This window comes from Pezoporus wallicus, unplaced genomic scaffold, assembly GCF_028554395.1.
Source record: "Pezoporus wallicus isolate ANWC-B61680 ecotype Strahan unplaced genomic scaffold, APGP_CSIRO_Pwel_v1 contig_8232, whole genome shotgun sequence".
Taxonomy (NCBI): domain Eukaryota; kingdom Metazoa; phylum Chordata; class Aves; order Psittaciformes; family Psittacidae; genus Pezoporus; species Pezoporus wallicus.
The window spans coordinates 67254-83417 of record NW_026637105.1 but is presented as its reverse complement, the minus strand read 5'-3'; the positions used below and the strand labels follow the sequence as shown (position 1 = coordinate 83417).

At 58.5% G+C, this 16164-nt stretch overlaps 1 protein-coding gene across 1 annotated transcript; it reads left to right on the top strand.

Annotated features, from left to right (window-relative positions):
• Positions 1 to 13522: 13522 nt before the first annotated feature.
• Positions 13523 to 15016, top strand: MARCKSL1 (MARCKS like 1). Its single transcript, XM_057403417.1, has 2 exons — positions 13523 to 13670; positions 14105 to 15016. The coding sequence occupies exons 1-2, from the start codon at positions 13584 to 13586 to the stop codon at positions 14639 to 14641; spliced, it is 624 nt and encodes a 207-aa protein (XP_057259400.1). The 5' UTR covers positions 13523 to 13583; the 3' UTR covers positions 14642 to 15016.
• Positions 15017 to 16164: the final 1148 nt, after the last annotated feature.

Sequence of the window (16164 nt, the reverse complement as noted above, 5' to 3'; positions counted from 1 at the left end):
CCATTGTTTGTGTGTTTGTTGTCTGGTAAAACTCCTCGGAGAAGCCTCCTCCTGTTTGTATTTGAGAGTAGTGGTTGATGAACAGCTGCACTGAGGTTTGGGAGGCGTGACTGCTGCTGCTTGTGCTGGAGCCAGCTCCAGCTGGTGCTGGGTGTGAGGATGAGAGTTCTGGGGTATCAGAGCTCACACCTTGGGTCCCTTTACCGAGGCTGAGCCCTGACGCCCAACTCCTGCACCCCCGCAGTGGAGTTCTCCATTGCCCCACTGAAATGGGTTAACGGCTGGGGGGAGCTGATGCAACCCACACGCCCCCCCCCCCCCCCCCCAGCAGATGGTTTGGGGTCTGCAGCTCTGTGAGGGGATGGGGGTGGGGGGCGAGGTGGAGCTTTGGGAAGCCCCAGGGGCGGTGCTCCGGCCGCCCCAGCTCTGCCGTGTCAATGCCGGCGTTTCCCCTCCGGATGCACGGGGGGATCGCCAGGGCGAGGAGGGGGGATCCGGTCTTTGTCCCTCTGCGACCCCGCCGCCGCCAGAGGGCGCCGGGGCCCCGCACGCTCCAGCTCCCGGTATCCCGGTCCTGGCAGTTGTCCGGCACCGTTGTGACAGAGAGCGGAGATCGGAGCCGGGCGGGAGCGGGACCGGCCCCTGCGGCACTCGGGGCAGGGCAGCAGCACCGCGCTGGGGCTCCGGTGGGGCGGGAATGCTGTGCCCGGCCGTGCCTGCGGGAGGACCCCGGCAGCCGCGAGGGGACCGAACGTGCCCCGGGGGTCTCGGTGCCCGGCAAGAACCCCACAGGCAGCCCGGGACACGGAAGGGACACGGTGGGGATAAGGCCACGGTGGGGCCAAAGGCCACTGGTATCCTGTTACCGGCTGCCATGTGCCAGCAGAAGGGCACCCCGAGGAACAGGAGGAAAGACGAGAGAATGGGGATCCTGCGGAGCCCCAGGCTGGAGCACAGCTGAGCCCCACAGAGGCCCCCGCATCCATCACCGGCACCAGCACCAGCACCGGGATGGGAACGGGCCGGAGCTGAGCCCACACACCGGGAGGCCGAGGGCAGGGATGCTTCCCTGATTTCTGCTGTAGGAATGCTGCAGGAAGAACCCCCCGAAATCCCCTTGGCGTGATCGTTGGGACTGGGGTTGGGGGTTAGGGTCCAGCCTGTCTCCAGGCTCTCACATTGCCCCAGACTGTTCCAGTCCAGTCCTGGTGGGAATGTCGGGGCGCTGTGGGCAGCTGTGCCTGTGTGCCGACCCCATCCCCAGAGTAGCAAGAGGAAATAGCCATGTCCAGCCTTTCCCAAGGATGAGGATTTCCTTCCTCCCATTGAGCAGGGCCCCTGAGGTTAGCACGCAGCTGTGGGGCGCTCAGCCTGCAGGATGAGGGCCTGGCAGGGAGCTGGGGGGCAGAGGCACCCCCTGACACCCTACATGGGGCAAAGTTCCCAGAAGGACCCCCACTTCCTCCCCTCCCTGGCCAGGACCCCATGCAGCTGCCTGCAGGGGTGAGGGAGCCAGTTTGGTGGGGTCAGGATGGAGACATGGATGTCTCCTTCTCTGCTTCCTCATGGCTCCCCTTTGCCCAGCCTGAGTGTCCAGCAGATATTTTGGGGGCAAAAAAGAAGTTGGATGCAGAGATAATGGATTCCCAGAAAAGGCTCTTCCTGCTTCTGGGAAGTGTGGTCGCAGGGAGCAGGGACACATCTCCTCTCTCATTTCTCTCAAATCCTCTCTGACAGTCCACAGGGGCTTTTCCAGGTGATGACATCCAAGGGGAGATCCCAGGTGGGAATTCCCCTGGGAGCAGCTGTCCTCGAGGTGACTTCACTGGGGACATCACAGTGCAGGCAGTTAGGTCTGATCCCACAGCTGCAACCCATGGGGCTTGGAGCAAGCTGCTCTAGCGGAAGGGGTCCTTGCCTGTGGCAGGGGTTGGAGCTGGATGAGCTTCAAGGTCCCTTCCAACCCAAACCAGGCTGAGATCCTATGAGTCTATGATACATCCTGGGGTGACCCCAAGCATGGGACATCCAGATAAAGGCCATGCTGAGGATCATGGAGCAAAAAGCCAGGCAGGAATTCCCCCCACAGGGCACAGCCAAGCCCTTCCTTGTGCAGACCCAAAAGTGGAGCACAGGGTTTAAGCTTCAGCCTCCCACACCTCTTCAGGAATCCTCTCAGTGCTTCCCAGCAGATACAGATGATGGGAAGTAGCTGTTTTCCCTGCAGAACCCATCCCAACATTCCTGAGAAGCCACATCTGCTGCCTGCACCCCCCTTTCCTGTGACCTACGTGCAGCTGGGAACCTGCTGCTCCCACCCCAGCTGGGCACTGATGGAGCACAGCAGCTGCAGGGCACTCAGCACAGGACCCCTGATCCACAGACCCTCCCTACACCTGCACCCATTGATGTGGGGCAGAAACACGGGAGCACATCTCCCACCCGAGCCTGCAAACCTCCATTCTTCCCCCAATGCAGAGGTGAAGCCACTGCCACCTTCCAGCGTGGGTGCAGCGATGGTTCCCAGGAGGAGCCTGCAACAGTGGTACCCCACTGGGGACCTGACACACATCCCCCAGCTCCTCCTTGTCCCCCACCTAGGGTGGGACAGGAGCACCCCATGAAGCCAAAGATACCCAGCCTAGGCGCATTCTGGCCTGTGTTGTCTGTCTTCTGGAGGCTGGTAGTTTTAATTCTTCCTTAACCGTTCATTAATGAAGCCAAACCCTGAAGGGACTGATGAAGGGCTCGTTTGCCCTCTGCCATCTCACACTATAGAGGGTTTTGTGTGTGATGAAGGGGAAAAAACATCACGGAGGAGTGATGGGACCATCCTCCCAGTGCTGATCCCATCAGCATCCCCAGTCCCAGGGGATGGGGCCTCCCGGGCCCTGCTCTCCCCTGACCCAGACCCATGTGTTCCCTGTGGGCCCCGGGATCCCAAGCACAGGAGCTGCTGATGCAAGCAGAGCCACATCGGCCACCACTGCCACGCCACTGCCTGACCTTGCTCCAGGCTCCCCTGGCCAAAACCAGGGCAGGACATGGCCCAAGAGGCCCCACACTGAGACCTGCCATAATTGGCAGCCCTGAATTAGTGTAACCATACCCTCATTAGCAACTGCACACACACACAGCCTCATTTTCCCGTCTCAACAAGCCCGCAGAGCAGACAAACATGGGGAGGTGCTGCTCAGCCTCTCCTGGTCCACTGCTCATCACCTGAGGCCGCTGAACTCATTGCACTTGTGCAGCAGAGAATGGTGCTGGCACCCTCATTCCCACCACATGGTCCCCATGAGGAGATGATGACTCTCAGCACTGCATTGCATGGAGCAGCCCGGGATCCAGATGGATCAGTGGAGTAGAACTGTCCCCTCCTCCCCTTCTGCTTTTGCTGCCATTTGACCCAGCTGTCCCCAGAAGTGGCTGTAAATGTACAACAGCTCCATCCTCTGCTCCAGCAGGCAAAGGGACATGAGCTGCCACCACTGCTGCTTTCTTGGCACTGTGCTGGGCTGAGAAGCTGCATTACTCTGGGTCTAAATAACCCAGGTGATACAGGCTGGAAACTCGATGACTGAAAGGCCGAGAATGGACTGATCGGAGCCTTTGGAGTATCCAAAGACCAAAGAGGGAGCAGGTCTCCCACCTCCCGGTAGGTGTCAGCCTCTTTGGTGACCCCATCCCAAGCTCTGCGCAGGTTGAGCCCTCCTTTGTGTCCAAGGGACCACAGAGTACCCCCAAACCCACCCCTGAGACCCTGGGGGACATCGCTCCTTGCTCAGACCCCAACCAGGAGACCTGTGGGTAGCAACAGGGGGGACCCAGGGGTGCTGGGCTGTGTGTCCCCAGATGGCTGCAGGATCTCCCACACGTATCTGCAGACCCATGGGCTCACCTGGGGAGAGCTCTTGCTGGCACCAGGAGGGTTTCAGTCCCCCATGAGCCACACGTGCACTGCGGGCCGGCTTCCTCCCTCTGCAGCCCCGAGCCTTTCCACTGCTCTTCCGTCAATCCCAGGGCCGCCGGCTGCCTTCCTGCCCTGCCACCCCATTTCCTGCCCATGCTCCCAGTGTTCCCAGCTTTCCCTGTGGAGCCTTAGCACCTCCATGACCCAGGCAGCCACAATGGAGCATGAGCGAAGAGGGAGGCAAAAAGGATTCCTTTTCCTTCCTCCTGGAGGGATCTGTGTTCCCGCTCCATACCACAGCCCCTGCTGTCCCCCCCCGGGCACCCCTCAGGCTGAGGATAGGGAAGGGCTCCTTATCTCCCTTCCTGGGTGACGTAAGGTTTGCTCATCACCGCTGCTCCTCAGGGCCACCCTGCTGCAGCGTCACTGCCCCGACAGCTTCACCCACCGCTGCAAGGGTGATGGCCCTCACGTTTCATCCCTCCCTGCCCCACAGCTGCCTGGCCAAGCCCGACCAGGGTTTTCCCCCTCCATTTCCAGTGAAGCTGGGGACATCCCAGGGGACAGAGGGGATAGGGGAGGTTCACTGCACAGCAGGCGTTGGAAGCAGGCTGTTGGCAGCCCTGTGCCAGCCAGGAATAAGTGGATTAGGAAACATTATCACTGCCGGCTGCTTCGAGAGGGCTGCGGGATGGGGACAGGGATGGGGACGCAGGGCAGAGTGTGGCTGTGGTGCTTTGGCTGCTGACAGCACTGCAGCACCCAGTTCTAAAGAGCAGGGAGGTTAATTACTCAGTGTTAATTCATGTTAATTAGTCAGTGGAGCTGAGAGACTGATTCCTCCTCTGCCACCTGGCTGGGTTGAGCAGGGCCTGGCTGGTGGATGGCACAATGGTGTGTGTGATGCACCTGCATGTGCATACATGGGTGTCGGTGTCTGCACGTGCACAGACAGCCATGCACCCACATTCCCGTGTCCATGTGCTCACGATGGGACAAGGGACGTGGAGCTCCCTGTGGGTGATTCACGCTCTTTCTCAACTTTGTTGCCCTACACCAAGGGCTGAGAGCCCTGAGGAAGCTGCAAGGATTTCCAGACAGGCTTTGGAAAACTCCCCCACTGGGATTTCCTCCATTCTTCAGGATCCAGACACAGCTCTTTGGGGGTGAAGAAGCCCCATGTGCAGCAGCAGGGACAGGAAGAGCAGCACTGGGCTCTGCTGCAGGGAGGGAAGAGGATGGGAAACATGGCGTGGCTGGATCCAGGCAGGAGTGTGCTCCTCTCTGGGCTGGGGGCTGAGCAAGGGATGAAGCTGCTCCATCTCACACCAGTTTAGTCAATTTGGTCTCACAGCTTGTGCTGCTGTTGGCTTCTGCGGTTTCTTTCTTCCTAAAACAGGATTGCAACCACAAAAATACTAAAAAAAGGCAAAACCTTAATCCTGTAAATCCTATGCTGAAGGCCTGAGTGCAGCGCAGGCTTGGGGTGCCCATGGTCAGATGCAGCTCAGTGTCGTTGTGGGGGTGTTGCAGCCACCAGATCAGCTCTGCAAATGGGACCGAGATTAAATCAGCTGCATGCCAGAGCAATCCGTTACCCCTGCCAGGGCAGCAGGGATGCATCCATCCCACTGGGGCACTGGCCCCACGGTGAAGGCCACACCGGGGCAGGGACACATGGCACACACTGAGGCCTTGGGCTGCCACTAACTGAGGGAAGCAGGGTCTATGTCCCCATGATGGGGCTGAGCTGATGTCGCCCCTGGCTCCCAGCCATCTGGCCGGGCTGTGTTAAAGGCCTGGAGAAGCTGGAGAGAAACGAGGTCAGGGCTGTGATGGCAGCGGGGATGGGGTCATCCTGCACCCACTTTGCCTTCCCTGGTCACCCTCTTGTTTCTCCAGTGGGACCCAATTGTCCAGAGCAGGGACTGCTCTTTGGGATGTCCTTGGAGCCCAAATGGGAGCTCAAAGCAAGCCCCAGCCCTGACTGGTGCCATGTGCTAGGTGGACTTTGCACCACCACAGCATTACAGCAGGCTGGCAGCAACAGCAGAGCTGAGCAGAAGGGATGCACCACACCTTGAGGAAAAGCTGCCCATGCCCTCCGCACTGCTGGGGACACACAGGGCATCCAACACCAGCACAAAGGGAGTTCCAAAGGGAGCCCAGAGCCCCCGAACCCCTGCAGATACCCCGGGATATGGTCAGGAGGCACAGAGTGCATCCAGAGGTGCCACTGCTGCCCAACCCTGGCACATGGTGCAGTGCCAAAACTGTGCCCGCACATGAGCACAACGTGCATGTGCAAGCCTCTGCGGGCAGCTGCCTGCGTGTCATGCATTTTTCAGGAGGACAGGGTTAGTGGGTCACTCCAGCACCCGAGGCTCTGCTCCAGCTGAGCTGCTTTGCTGCCAAACCCAGCACCACAGCACTGACAGGGCTGGGGCAGGCAGCAGCTGAGGCCACGACAAGGTGTTGTGGCTGCGGGTCCCTGGGGCTGCGATGATCTTAATGCCCTCACCAACTCCAGCCATCACACACTGGCATCAAAGAAGCCAGGCCAGTGCCCATCCTGCTGCCAACAGGCAGGAAGCAGTCAGGGAGGACACATGCACCCTCCTGGGGGATAATGCAGCCCCCCACAAGGGCTGTCAGATGCTGGGGCTCTCACAGGCTCTTGGTGAGGCTGAAAAGGAGAAGCTGTGGCAGTTAAAAGTTAACACGGAGACAAAGCAGAGTCGGGCCAGTAACGCCAGCGCAGCCCCACCAATGCAAACAGCGCTGGCTTTATGGCAGCCCAGCCCTGATAAAGGGGTGAGTGGCTCCGTCTCCAGCTGCCCCGCCTCTCCCTGCCGTGCTGCTCCCCTTAGCACTGTCATCCCCACCAGTGCTCATGTCCGTGCTTGCACACACATGTGCAATGCAGCATGAACATGCTGGTGCACTGTGGACTGGGAATGAGGTGAATCCAGACCTGGGGTGAAGACAGACCTGGGTGCAACCCAGTCATGGGGCACACCAGCAGCAACACAGGGCCCATCACCGTGCATCCCTGCACCCGCAGTCACCCGCATCTCGCATCCCGCAGCCGTTGCCATGGCAACGGCCGTGCAAGTCTGGGTCAAATGCATCTTCTGGAGCAGCCGCAAGCCATGGGGGTGGGGAGGGCACCACTGCTCTGCTGCATGCCACTGAAGTATGATGAGTACATTGCAGTGAGGACCCCCCCATGCCAGAGGTTTGCTAGCACTGAGCGAGCTCAGGGGTGGGGGTTTAGAGAGCAACAGCTGACTCCAGCCCATGTGCCCCCCACCAGAGCATCCCACCAGCTCTTGGGAGGCAGAGAGTGGAACCAGCATTCCTGGAAGGCAAAGTGCTCCCCGAGAACCTTAGCACCAGGCTGGGGCATGGAGCAGCCCTTTGAGCCCATCATCACCAGGGTGTCTGGGCTGCCTGACCATCAGGCTCCCGCCCAGCCCAGCTCAGGGGCCACTTTCGGTTTTGCTCCAAGGTAGAGGGGAATTCTGTTCCTGACAATTAAGCAATTCAGGGACAGCAGGGGATGAGGGAGGGGATTTCTGATGGAAAGTTGCAGACAATCCCAATTCTGCATCATTCCCTGCTGAGTTCTGCTCCCAGCTCCCACCCCACATCCCACCCTGTGGGGACTGAGCCCCTGCCCCATCTCACCCGCATGGGAACTTGGGAAGAGGCTTTTCCTGGCACCCCAGGATTTACTGGGAGTGACAGGTACTCCTTGTGGCACAGCCTCAGTATACAGCCAGGATCTCCTGGTAGAAGGAGCAGCAATGAAAGGGTTAATGGCATCAACACAGGTTCTTAATGAGGCTTTAACGTTAATGATCCATTAAGATGAGTGGGGCTGGAGTTTGTATCTCCCTGTTTGGATACCAAAAAATGACACCAACCCTCCCATCTCCCCCATTCCCCCCTCCACCCCTCTGGCTCTCCCTATTCCTCCATCCAGGCCGGGTGTCTGTGTGTCCTTCCTGCTGCCTGTCCATTCATTCCAGTCCCTTCCCCCATGCTGTCCTCTGCACACACTGGCCTCTTCTCTCTGCCTGGGCCCGTCAGATGTTGCTGAAAGGGAACAATGCGACGTATTGTCTCTCCCCGCTCGCAGGCATCAAAATCCAGCAGCGCAACAAAAGGACACATTGACTTGCTGGGAGAAAGAGGCCCACACATCCCCAGCTGCCCCAGAGCATCCCAGCACTGAGCCTCTGGCCTGGGTTTGCCAGCATGGCTGCCCCATGATGTGGTTGGGTGGATGCCACCGGCCCTGGAACTTGGGCAAGAGGGGTCACCAGGATAGGCTGGGGGCCACCAGGATGGGCTTGGGGTCACCATGATGGGATGGGGGTTACCAGGATGGTATGAGGGTTACTGTGATGAGCTGGGGGCCACCATGATGGGATGGGGGTTACCATAATGAGCTGGGGGTCACCATGACAGGATGGGGGTTACCACGATGAGCTGGGGGTTACCACAATAGGCTGGGGGTCACCACGATGGGTTGGTCGTGCCCCATTGCTAGGGTATGTCCTTGGGATCAGCATTGTGGCTGTGCACATATGAGAAGCTCACTGGACTCGCACTGACTTTGCTGCGTCCCCCCCACCATGCACCCACCTCTGCAGCCCCAAGGAAACCTGAGTCTCACCCAGGGTTGTACCCTTTGAGATCAGGGAAGGGCCCAGACATGTTCACCACAGCACAGCCGGGCTCAGGGAGCACTGAGTACTGTGGCAATCCCCAAAACACACGTGCTCTCCGGCTTGCTTCCCACTGGGTGCCCCAGCTGTGGCATGCAGACAGGTCCCATGCACCTCCACAGGCAGCTACGGAGGAAACAGGAAGGGAAAAGCTCCAATTGGACTGAGCAGTGCTTTTGTTACCGTTATAAACTTCCCTTTTGTTGAGGAAGGAGTCTCTGAAACGCAGTCCCTGCTAAGTACCCAACCAGAAACCCTACCAGCAGCCCCGGCCAGGGCAGGAGGGAGCAGAGCACCCATCCACCCTACCATCTCTGGTGCCAGCTGGATGCTGCAGCCTCTTTGTTCTCTGGACACCCACTCACAGCCACCCTGCTCTCCTAACACAGCCGAACCGGCTTGCTCAGGGTCAAGGAGCCCTTTATCAGCACCGAAATGCAGCCTGCGGTGGGATGCAGGAGATAAGGCATGTGGGATGAGCATCCCGCCTGGGCGAGGGATTGTGTTGGGTTCCTGTTCTCCCAGGAACAGCCAAGAGACCAGTGGGGTGGGAATGGGGATGTAGGGGCTCCTCGCAGGGTGTTGATTCCCAGAAACTCCTCCTGCCCATGCCTCACATCCCACCAGTGTCCTAGGGGCAAAGGGGGCTGTGGGCCCAGGGCAGCAGAGTGCAGCTCCTGCTGATGAGCTTGGAGGGGTTCAGGTTTTCAGCTTGGCTTTTTTTGCAAGTGCTCCAGCTGCTGGCCCAGCAGAAGGGGCAAAGGTCGCTGACATAAAGAGCCCAAGGTGATTGCTCTCTTTCCTCTGCCATGACTCCAGCTGCCAACTGCTTCCTGCCCGGTGCGAGGAGGGAAGGGGGTAACTGGAGGAGAAGGGTCCTGGGGTGGAAGCAGGGGTTGGTCCCATGGGGTGGGATGTGGGAGGATGGTACTGGAGGGAAAGGCAAGCCCAGAAATAGCAAACACGGTTACACAAGGCGCCGGTTGCCATGGGATCTTCACACCAAAACTGCCGGGGCTCTGGCAAGCACAAGAACGGCCCTTTCATGTGTTTCTAGGGGAAGTCAGCACCGGGCTGGAGCCTTTCTCAGCACAGGAAGGATTATGGGACCCTGGGTGTGGCACCAGCTTTGTGCCGGCAGCAGCAAGACCCCTGGTGATGTCCCAGGCAGACCCTTGCTTGCGTCCATGATGCTTTTTCCTGGGGCCAGTATCAGAGCACCACTTGGCACCGACTCAGAAGCCAACCCGAGTGACAGCAAAGCCATGAGTGGCTTCAGCAACAACCGACTTCTGCTTAGTTGAAGGACTGGGAAGACCCCTTGGGCACCCCCACAGCCACACTCTTCCTCCTGCCTGCCCGGCCCCATCAACCCTCATCTGCTGCAGAAATCCCCCTCACCTGGCACTTACAGCCCCCCAGCCCCTTCACCCATCCCATCAAGGGCAGCACAGGCAGAGGCAGACCCTCAGCAGCATGTACTATGTTTATGTGAGGGTTGTTTCCCAGGGCTGTTCCCATGCCAGAGCTGCCATGTTGGCAGAAACCATTAGCATCCATCCCTGCATAGAGCACAGCCCCGCCCTGCACTGTCCCTGCTGGAATTCTCTCCCCGGAGAGATCTAATTAGCTAATTCCTTTGCTATTTGTAAATCAATATGGAAATCCCTCTGCTTTATTCTCAGCACCACAGGTTGCCCTGGCTGGGGCCCTGCTAACTCAGTTAAAACCCTCAAGCAGATGATCAGAGGCTTGAGAATGGCTCTAGATACATGAAAAAATAATTGCATTAATTCTTTGTTAAGGGCTGGGGGATACGATAGGTGCCAGGGGCAGGGCAAGGGGCAGGAGGCTGCAGACCCAACCCCATGGGACAGGGGCTGTGTTTGCTGCAGTCTTTCAGCCCTTAACACCTACTAAATTACTAATGAGCATACAGGCTAAGTAGGTCTGGGAAGTGGAAAATAATATCCACAAAGATCTTGGATCTTGGGGGTCTTTCAGGTAGGAGCAGGGCAGACAGATTTGTCTGCCCACCCATCTGCTAGAGGAGCAGACAGAGCCCTAATCTGCCCGTCCGCTGCACCCTGCAAAGCACCATCACTTCCCCATCAGCCACAGCCTTGGGAGCCTGTGGAGATCCCACACAGAGCATCCTCTGCCCTGCTCCAGTCCCCTGTACAGCACCTGGGGATGGACCAGCCCAAACTGCATGTGATAGACCCCATGGCAAGAGGTGGCTCTTCCACTGTGTGGGTTTGGGTTGTTTTTTGGTTTATGGTGTTGCCACAGCATGTGCTCTGTGCCATCAACATCCCTGCAACACACAGAAGAGGAAAACAGCCTCTTCCCAGGTTCAGAGCTGGAACAAACGGGTCTGTCCAGAGATCCATGCTCACTCTGCAGAGCTCCGGGGCTTGGCCACACTAAGCACCACTGAGCCCTCCTGGTGCTGCTGCCACTGGCATGGCAGGATAGACATCTGTAGCAGAGTCAGGGCTCGGAAGGGGAGAAACACTTGGGAATGCATAGGGGAAGGTCTCTATTTATAAACACAGCCCTTACACAGTGCTGCAGAAGAGGGTTTTAGTTAAAAGCTGGGATAAAAAGATGTGGCAACTGGGGATTCCTTTGAGATAAAAGCCACAAGAAAACCATGGGTGAGGTTTCCTGCATCACTTCAGATGGGGACAGGGGCCACCACCGCCCCAGCAAGTCTGCATCTTGACTGATCATGCTGAAGTTTGCCCTTTAGAGCCATCGCATCTGCCTGCCCTCACTTCAGTGCTGCCCACCGATTGCTGTGGCAGGGAGCAGTGGGTATGAAGTGTTTTCTCCCCTCCAGCAAAACATGGAAGAGACCTGGGCTCTGCAAAGGGCTGGTGGATGGGAGGCCCCAGCCCCATAGATCTCCTCTCAAATAAGGAAGCTCAGCCACTCATCCAGCCCATCACTGAAGAAAACATCCTTCCAGCAAGGAGCACTAGGGCTGCCACTGGCACCCCAAAGGCTTCACCCCCAGAGCCCCCAGCTCCAGTACCTGCAGTGGGGATGGTGCAGGAGGGTCTTGGGGTTGTAACATGGATGGACAGACTTGGGTGGGTGAAAGCTGGTGATCTCTCCGGATGCCAGATGTCTTGGTGCAGTGGTGGGGCAGCATGGTGGGGTGGGATGGGATGGACGGGTTGGGACAGGATGCAATGGGGTGGGGTGGGATGGGACAGCATCATGAGGACTACTTGCATTGCTGCAGAGCCAGGACAGAATGAACCTTAGCAGAAAGACAGAAAGTCACTCCCAGAGAGTGGGAAGAAAAGCCCAGACGCCACCAGAGAGCTGGTGGGGTAGAGGAAAGAGCTGTGGCTCTGCTGGGTTTTGCTCCCCAGCAGGTAATGTTTGGGAACATTGGCCTGGAGCTCACCCCCAGGAACAAGTGGCAGAAGACAAAGTGTATTTACTGACTGATCCAGTACACTTTCTTGGACCATTTATCTTCCCAAAGCAAACAGCAAAGCACTTGCTTCCAAACAGGGCACGTCCTCTGTGGCTCCTCTGCAGCCCCGCCGGCTGCTTGGGCAGCTCCATCTTGCTGATGGCCAACTGAATGGCAACTGAAAGTCAATAAGGAAAATGCTGCCTGGTTTAATTAACAGAGAAATCTTGCTCTAACGAGGGTGAGATGATGTGTGTTGAGGGGAGGAGGGAGGACAGAGACAAAACATGACCTTGTTCGTGGAACACACACAGCACCACATTGTTTTCCCCAAGGAGATGATGGCCTTGATGCTGCACAGACTCGGTGGGTGCTGGGGTCCTGCCTACCCCATGGCAGGGTTGGGAGGAATGGGATGCATGGTGCTTTGATGGCACTGGGGCTGTGGGGCTCAGGACCTGGCACTTGGGAGCTGCAGCTCTGGTAGGATGTGGCTAGCCAGGGAGCACCAGTGGCTTGGACAAGCACAAAAGGGTTTTGATTTGGTGACCCCCCCCCCAGTGAAATCAGCTGTGCCTGGGTGGGAAGGGACCCCCATGAGTATCCCATGGCCACTGCTGGTTCCAGACAGCAGCAAGGCTGTGGCCAGTGGCTATGGCACATGGGAAGCTGCAGGCCCTTTGCCAGTGTTAGTGTCCACTTTGGTTTAGTTCCATTTTCTTTTCTCCTGAACTCTCCTTTTCCAGGAAAGCAGGGAGGAGAAAGACCCAGAGGTGAAAAAACACCCTAATGGTCTGCATGTCGGGGTTCACTGCAAGGGGGGAGCTGAGGTGTGAGCCATACCACAACCTGTCCCCTGCAGCAAGACCCATTAGGATCTGATGGGACTGGGGTGAGCAGTACCTCAGGGTAAGTGGTACCCCGGGATGACAAGGCTGAGGCAAGCTGCACCAGGACACTGTCCTGGGGGTGATCGGAGTTGGATGAGTGACATCATGGCACCCTCCTATGGGTGACTGGGATTTGGGGAGCAGCACCCCAGGGGTGTCAGGGCTGGCAGCAGAGGAATCCCAGGGGTGTCAGCGTCAGGATGAGCAGCACCCTAGGGTTGCCGGGACTGGGCATGACAGGGATGGATGGAGGAGCACCCCAGAAATGTCGGGGCTGGGGACAGAGGCACCCCAGGGGTGACCGGGATGGGGTGAGGAACACCCCAGGGGTGTCGCGGCCATGGGGAACACCGCCCGCTCCCTTTGCCGAGCGCCTTGCACCAGCCCCGTCCCCACAGGGACTGTCCCGTCCCCTGGGGTCGCCCAGCGGCAATCCGCCAGCTCGTTCCCGACGGAGCGGCGGCTGCATCCCCGTCCCCCGCCCCCGGGGCGGGCTCGTCATCGTCCCGCCCCCGCCCCGCTCCTTATTACCGGGGCGGCTGGGGGCTTCTTCACTCTCTCTCTCGGTGCCGCTCGCCCGCTGCGGCGCGGTCAGCCCGACGTGCCGCACCATGGGCAGCCAGGGCTCCAAGGCGGGGGGCAGCGCCCCACCGGCCAGCCACGCCGCCTCCACCGAGCCGGCCAAGGCAAACGGGCAGGTAGGTACCCAGTGGGGGAGGACCCCGGAGACCCCGCCGGGGCGGGCGGGCGGGCTCGCAAAGGCGGCCACGGCGGCCGCTCAGCGGAGAAGGGGTGGCGGTGACGGCCCCGGGGGGCCCCTCCTGCCCGGCGGGTACCAAGCGATGCGGCTTCTCCCGCGCCGCGTCCCTGGCTCCCTCCCGGTAGCGGGTGGGGACCTGCCCGGCGCCTCGCCCTGGGACGGGGCGTGAAGCGCGGGCGCCGCCCGGTGGCAGCGCATTGACACCCGCCCCCCGTGTCCGGTGAGTGCGTCCTGGCTTCCCCTTCTGGCTCCAGGTGCCCGGCGGGGTGCGGGGTTGTGGCGGAGAGGGAGTGTGTGTGCGGGGTGCGGTGCTGCCGGGTCCCCGCCGTGCTTGATGCGGTTCTCTACTCCCTCCCCCCCCACCCCCCGCAGGAGAACGGCCATTTGAGGGTGAACGGGGACACGACGGCCCGGACGGGCGGTGAAGCGGCGGTCCCGAAAGGGAACGGCTCGTCCGAGGCCCTCGAGTGCAGCGGGGACGCCATCGAGCCTGTTCCCCCCGCCGAGGCGGGGGATGCTCAGCCCGAGGGGGCTGCGGCCGCCCCCCGGGACACCCCCAAGAAGAAGAAGAAGAAGTTCTCGTTCAAGAAATCCCTCAAGCTGAGCGGGATCTCCTTCAGGAGGAACAAGAAGGAAGCCGGGGACTCCGCGGGCTCCACTCCCTCGGAGGAGCAAGGCCAGGCCGGGGAGAGCGCAGGCAGCGCGGCCGCCGGGACGGAGCCCCCGGCTGCCCCCGGCGAAGCGGCGGCGCGGGGCGGACCCGCGGCGGGCACCGAGCCCGGGGGAAGCGGGGAGGAAAAGCAGCAGCAGCCAGGGGAGCTCCCCGGGGCCATAGCCGAGCCAAGGGAACCCTCAAAACCTGCGGGGCCTGAGCCTACAGCAGCCGCGGCGGAGCAGGAGGTGGAGTAGATCCCGCTTGGAATGTCCCAACCCCGGGAGTGTCACGGACTCACTGCCTTCCCCCACACCTCCGTCCCACCCAAACTGACGCGGCTTTCCAAAACCAGCCCCCTCCCAGGGTGATTCTTTCCCATCTCCGTTAGAGACCTGGTTTGGATTCCCACCACCGCCACTGCAGCTTGGAGTAGTTCTACCGGAATCCTTCACGATGGTGGAGGGAGATTATCCTGGACGTAACTGGAATTTACAGTTTGTGATCGCTGCTGGCTCCTGGCAGTCCTCGAAGCCTAAACTGTTCAGTGGATCCTTTTTCTTCTCTCTTTCAGGTTTACATTCCTGGTTCTGACTTTAAATGAAAGTATTTTGTGGTTTGTTTTTTTTTTTTTCCCCTAGAAATCAATGGGTTAAGAGCTAACCTTGTTAGGTTTTTATAATGGCTTACTCTTGGCTTAAAACCACAAAGCTTGTAAGTCCCCTGTGTTTAATTCTACTGTAGGGGTGTGGGGTGGGCGGGCAGGGACCTGCAGCTGTAAACTGTGAAGCATGTTGGGGTTCTCTGTAAATAATTACTTTTTTTTTTAATGGCCAAAACACTTGATTTGCAATTTTCTAAAAAGAAGGAAAAAAAAAAAGCTGTATGGGCTTTCTTGTAACATTTGAAAGGAATAAATGGTGACCCCTTCATGGGTGAGCTCGACTCCTCCTTGTCCTGGCTGAGGACGGTCCCAGTTGCTTATTTAGTTCACCAGCTGCTGCATTTAATCACTCCAGCCCCATTAATTGACTTGCAGCAGATGTAGAGCTGCAGCCACAAGGGACTTCCTCACACAAGCCTCTTGTCACTGCTTTGGGCCCAGGGTTGAACTGGCTGTTCTGTACCTGTATTCTTTGGGATCTGGTAGGGCAGAAGGAAAAAGCCTTTCCTCGTAAAGAGGAGCCCAGGAGGGCTGCTGGGTGAAATTCCCATTTTTAAGCTTGGTTTCTTTAATTCTAAATATTCTTTAGACTATGATTAACTCCTCTTCCCTGAAGACAGCTTGGAGTACAAGAGCCATGTGCTGGGAGCAGAGATTTACTTGCAAAGAGAAAATGGGTGTTATTATCTCTTGTCCCATTGATCTGCATAGGGACAGAGGTGATGTTTCCCAAGCAGGCAGTAGTACAGACCTTGAGGGTTGTGGCCTCACCTTAGAGCTGCAGCAGCAGCCCCTCCATTTAATGGCCTGCTCCTAATTCCTAACTCCTGGTATTTGGGCTGGCAAAAGAGATAAGAGAAGGGCAAGGACCCTTGTTTGCCCAATGGGATGGTGGGGCCTGGGGTGAGGACTGCCTTCTGTAGCCCTGGAGTAGCTGGAAATAGCCAAACTCTTGGGTTTACATATCACATCCTGCTATCAACAGCTAAAGCAAGTGACCTGATTCCAAATGCAGCCTGATGTTCATCCCTAGTTATCTGGAGGGGCAAAAAAATGGGTATTTTAAATGTACTCACAGGTCTGCAACTGATTTCCAGGATCGCTGGGGGTCTGTGG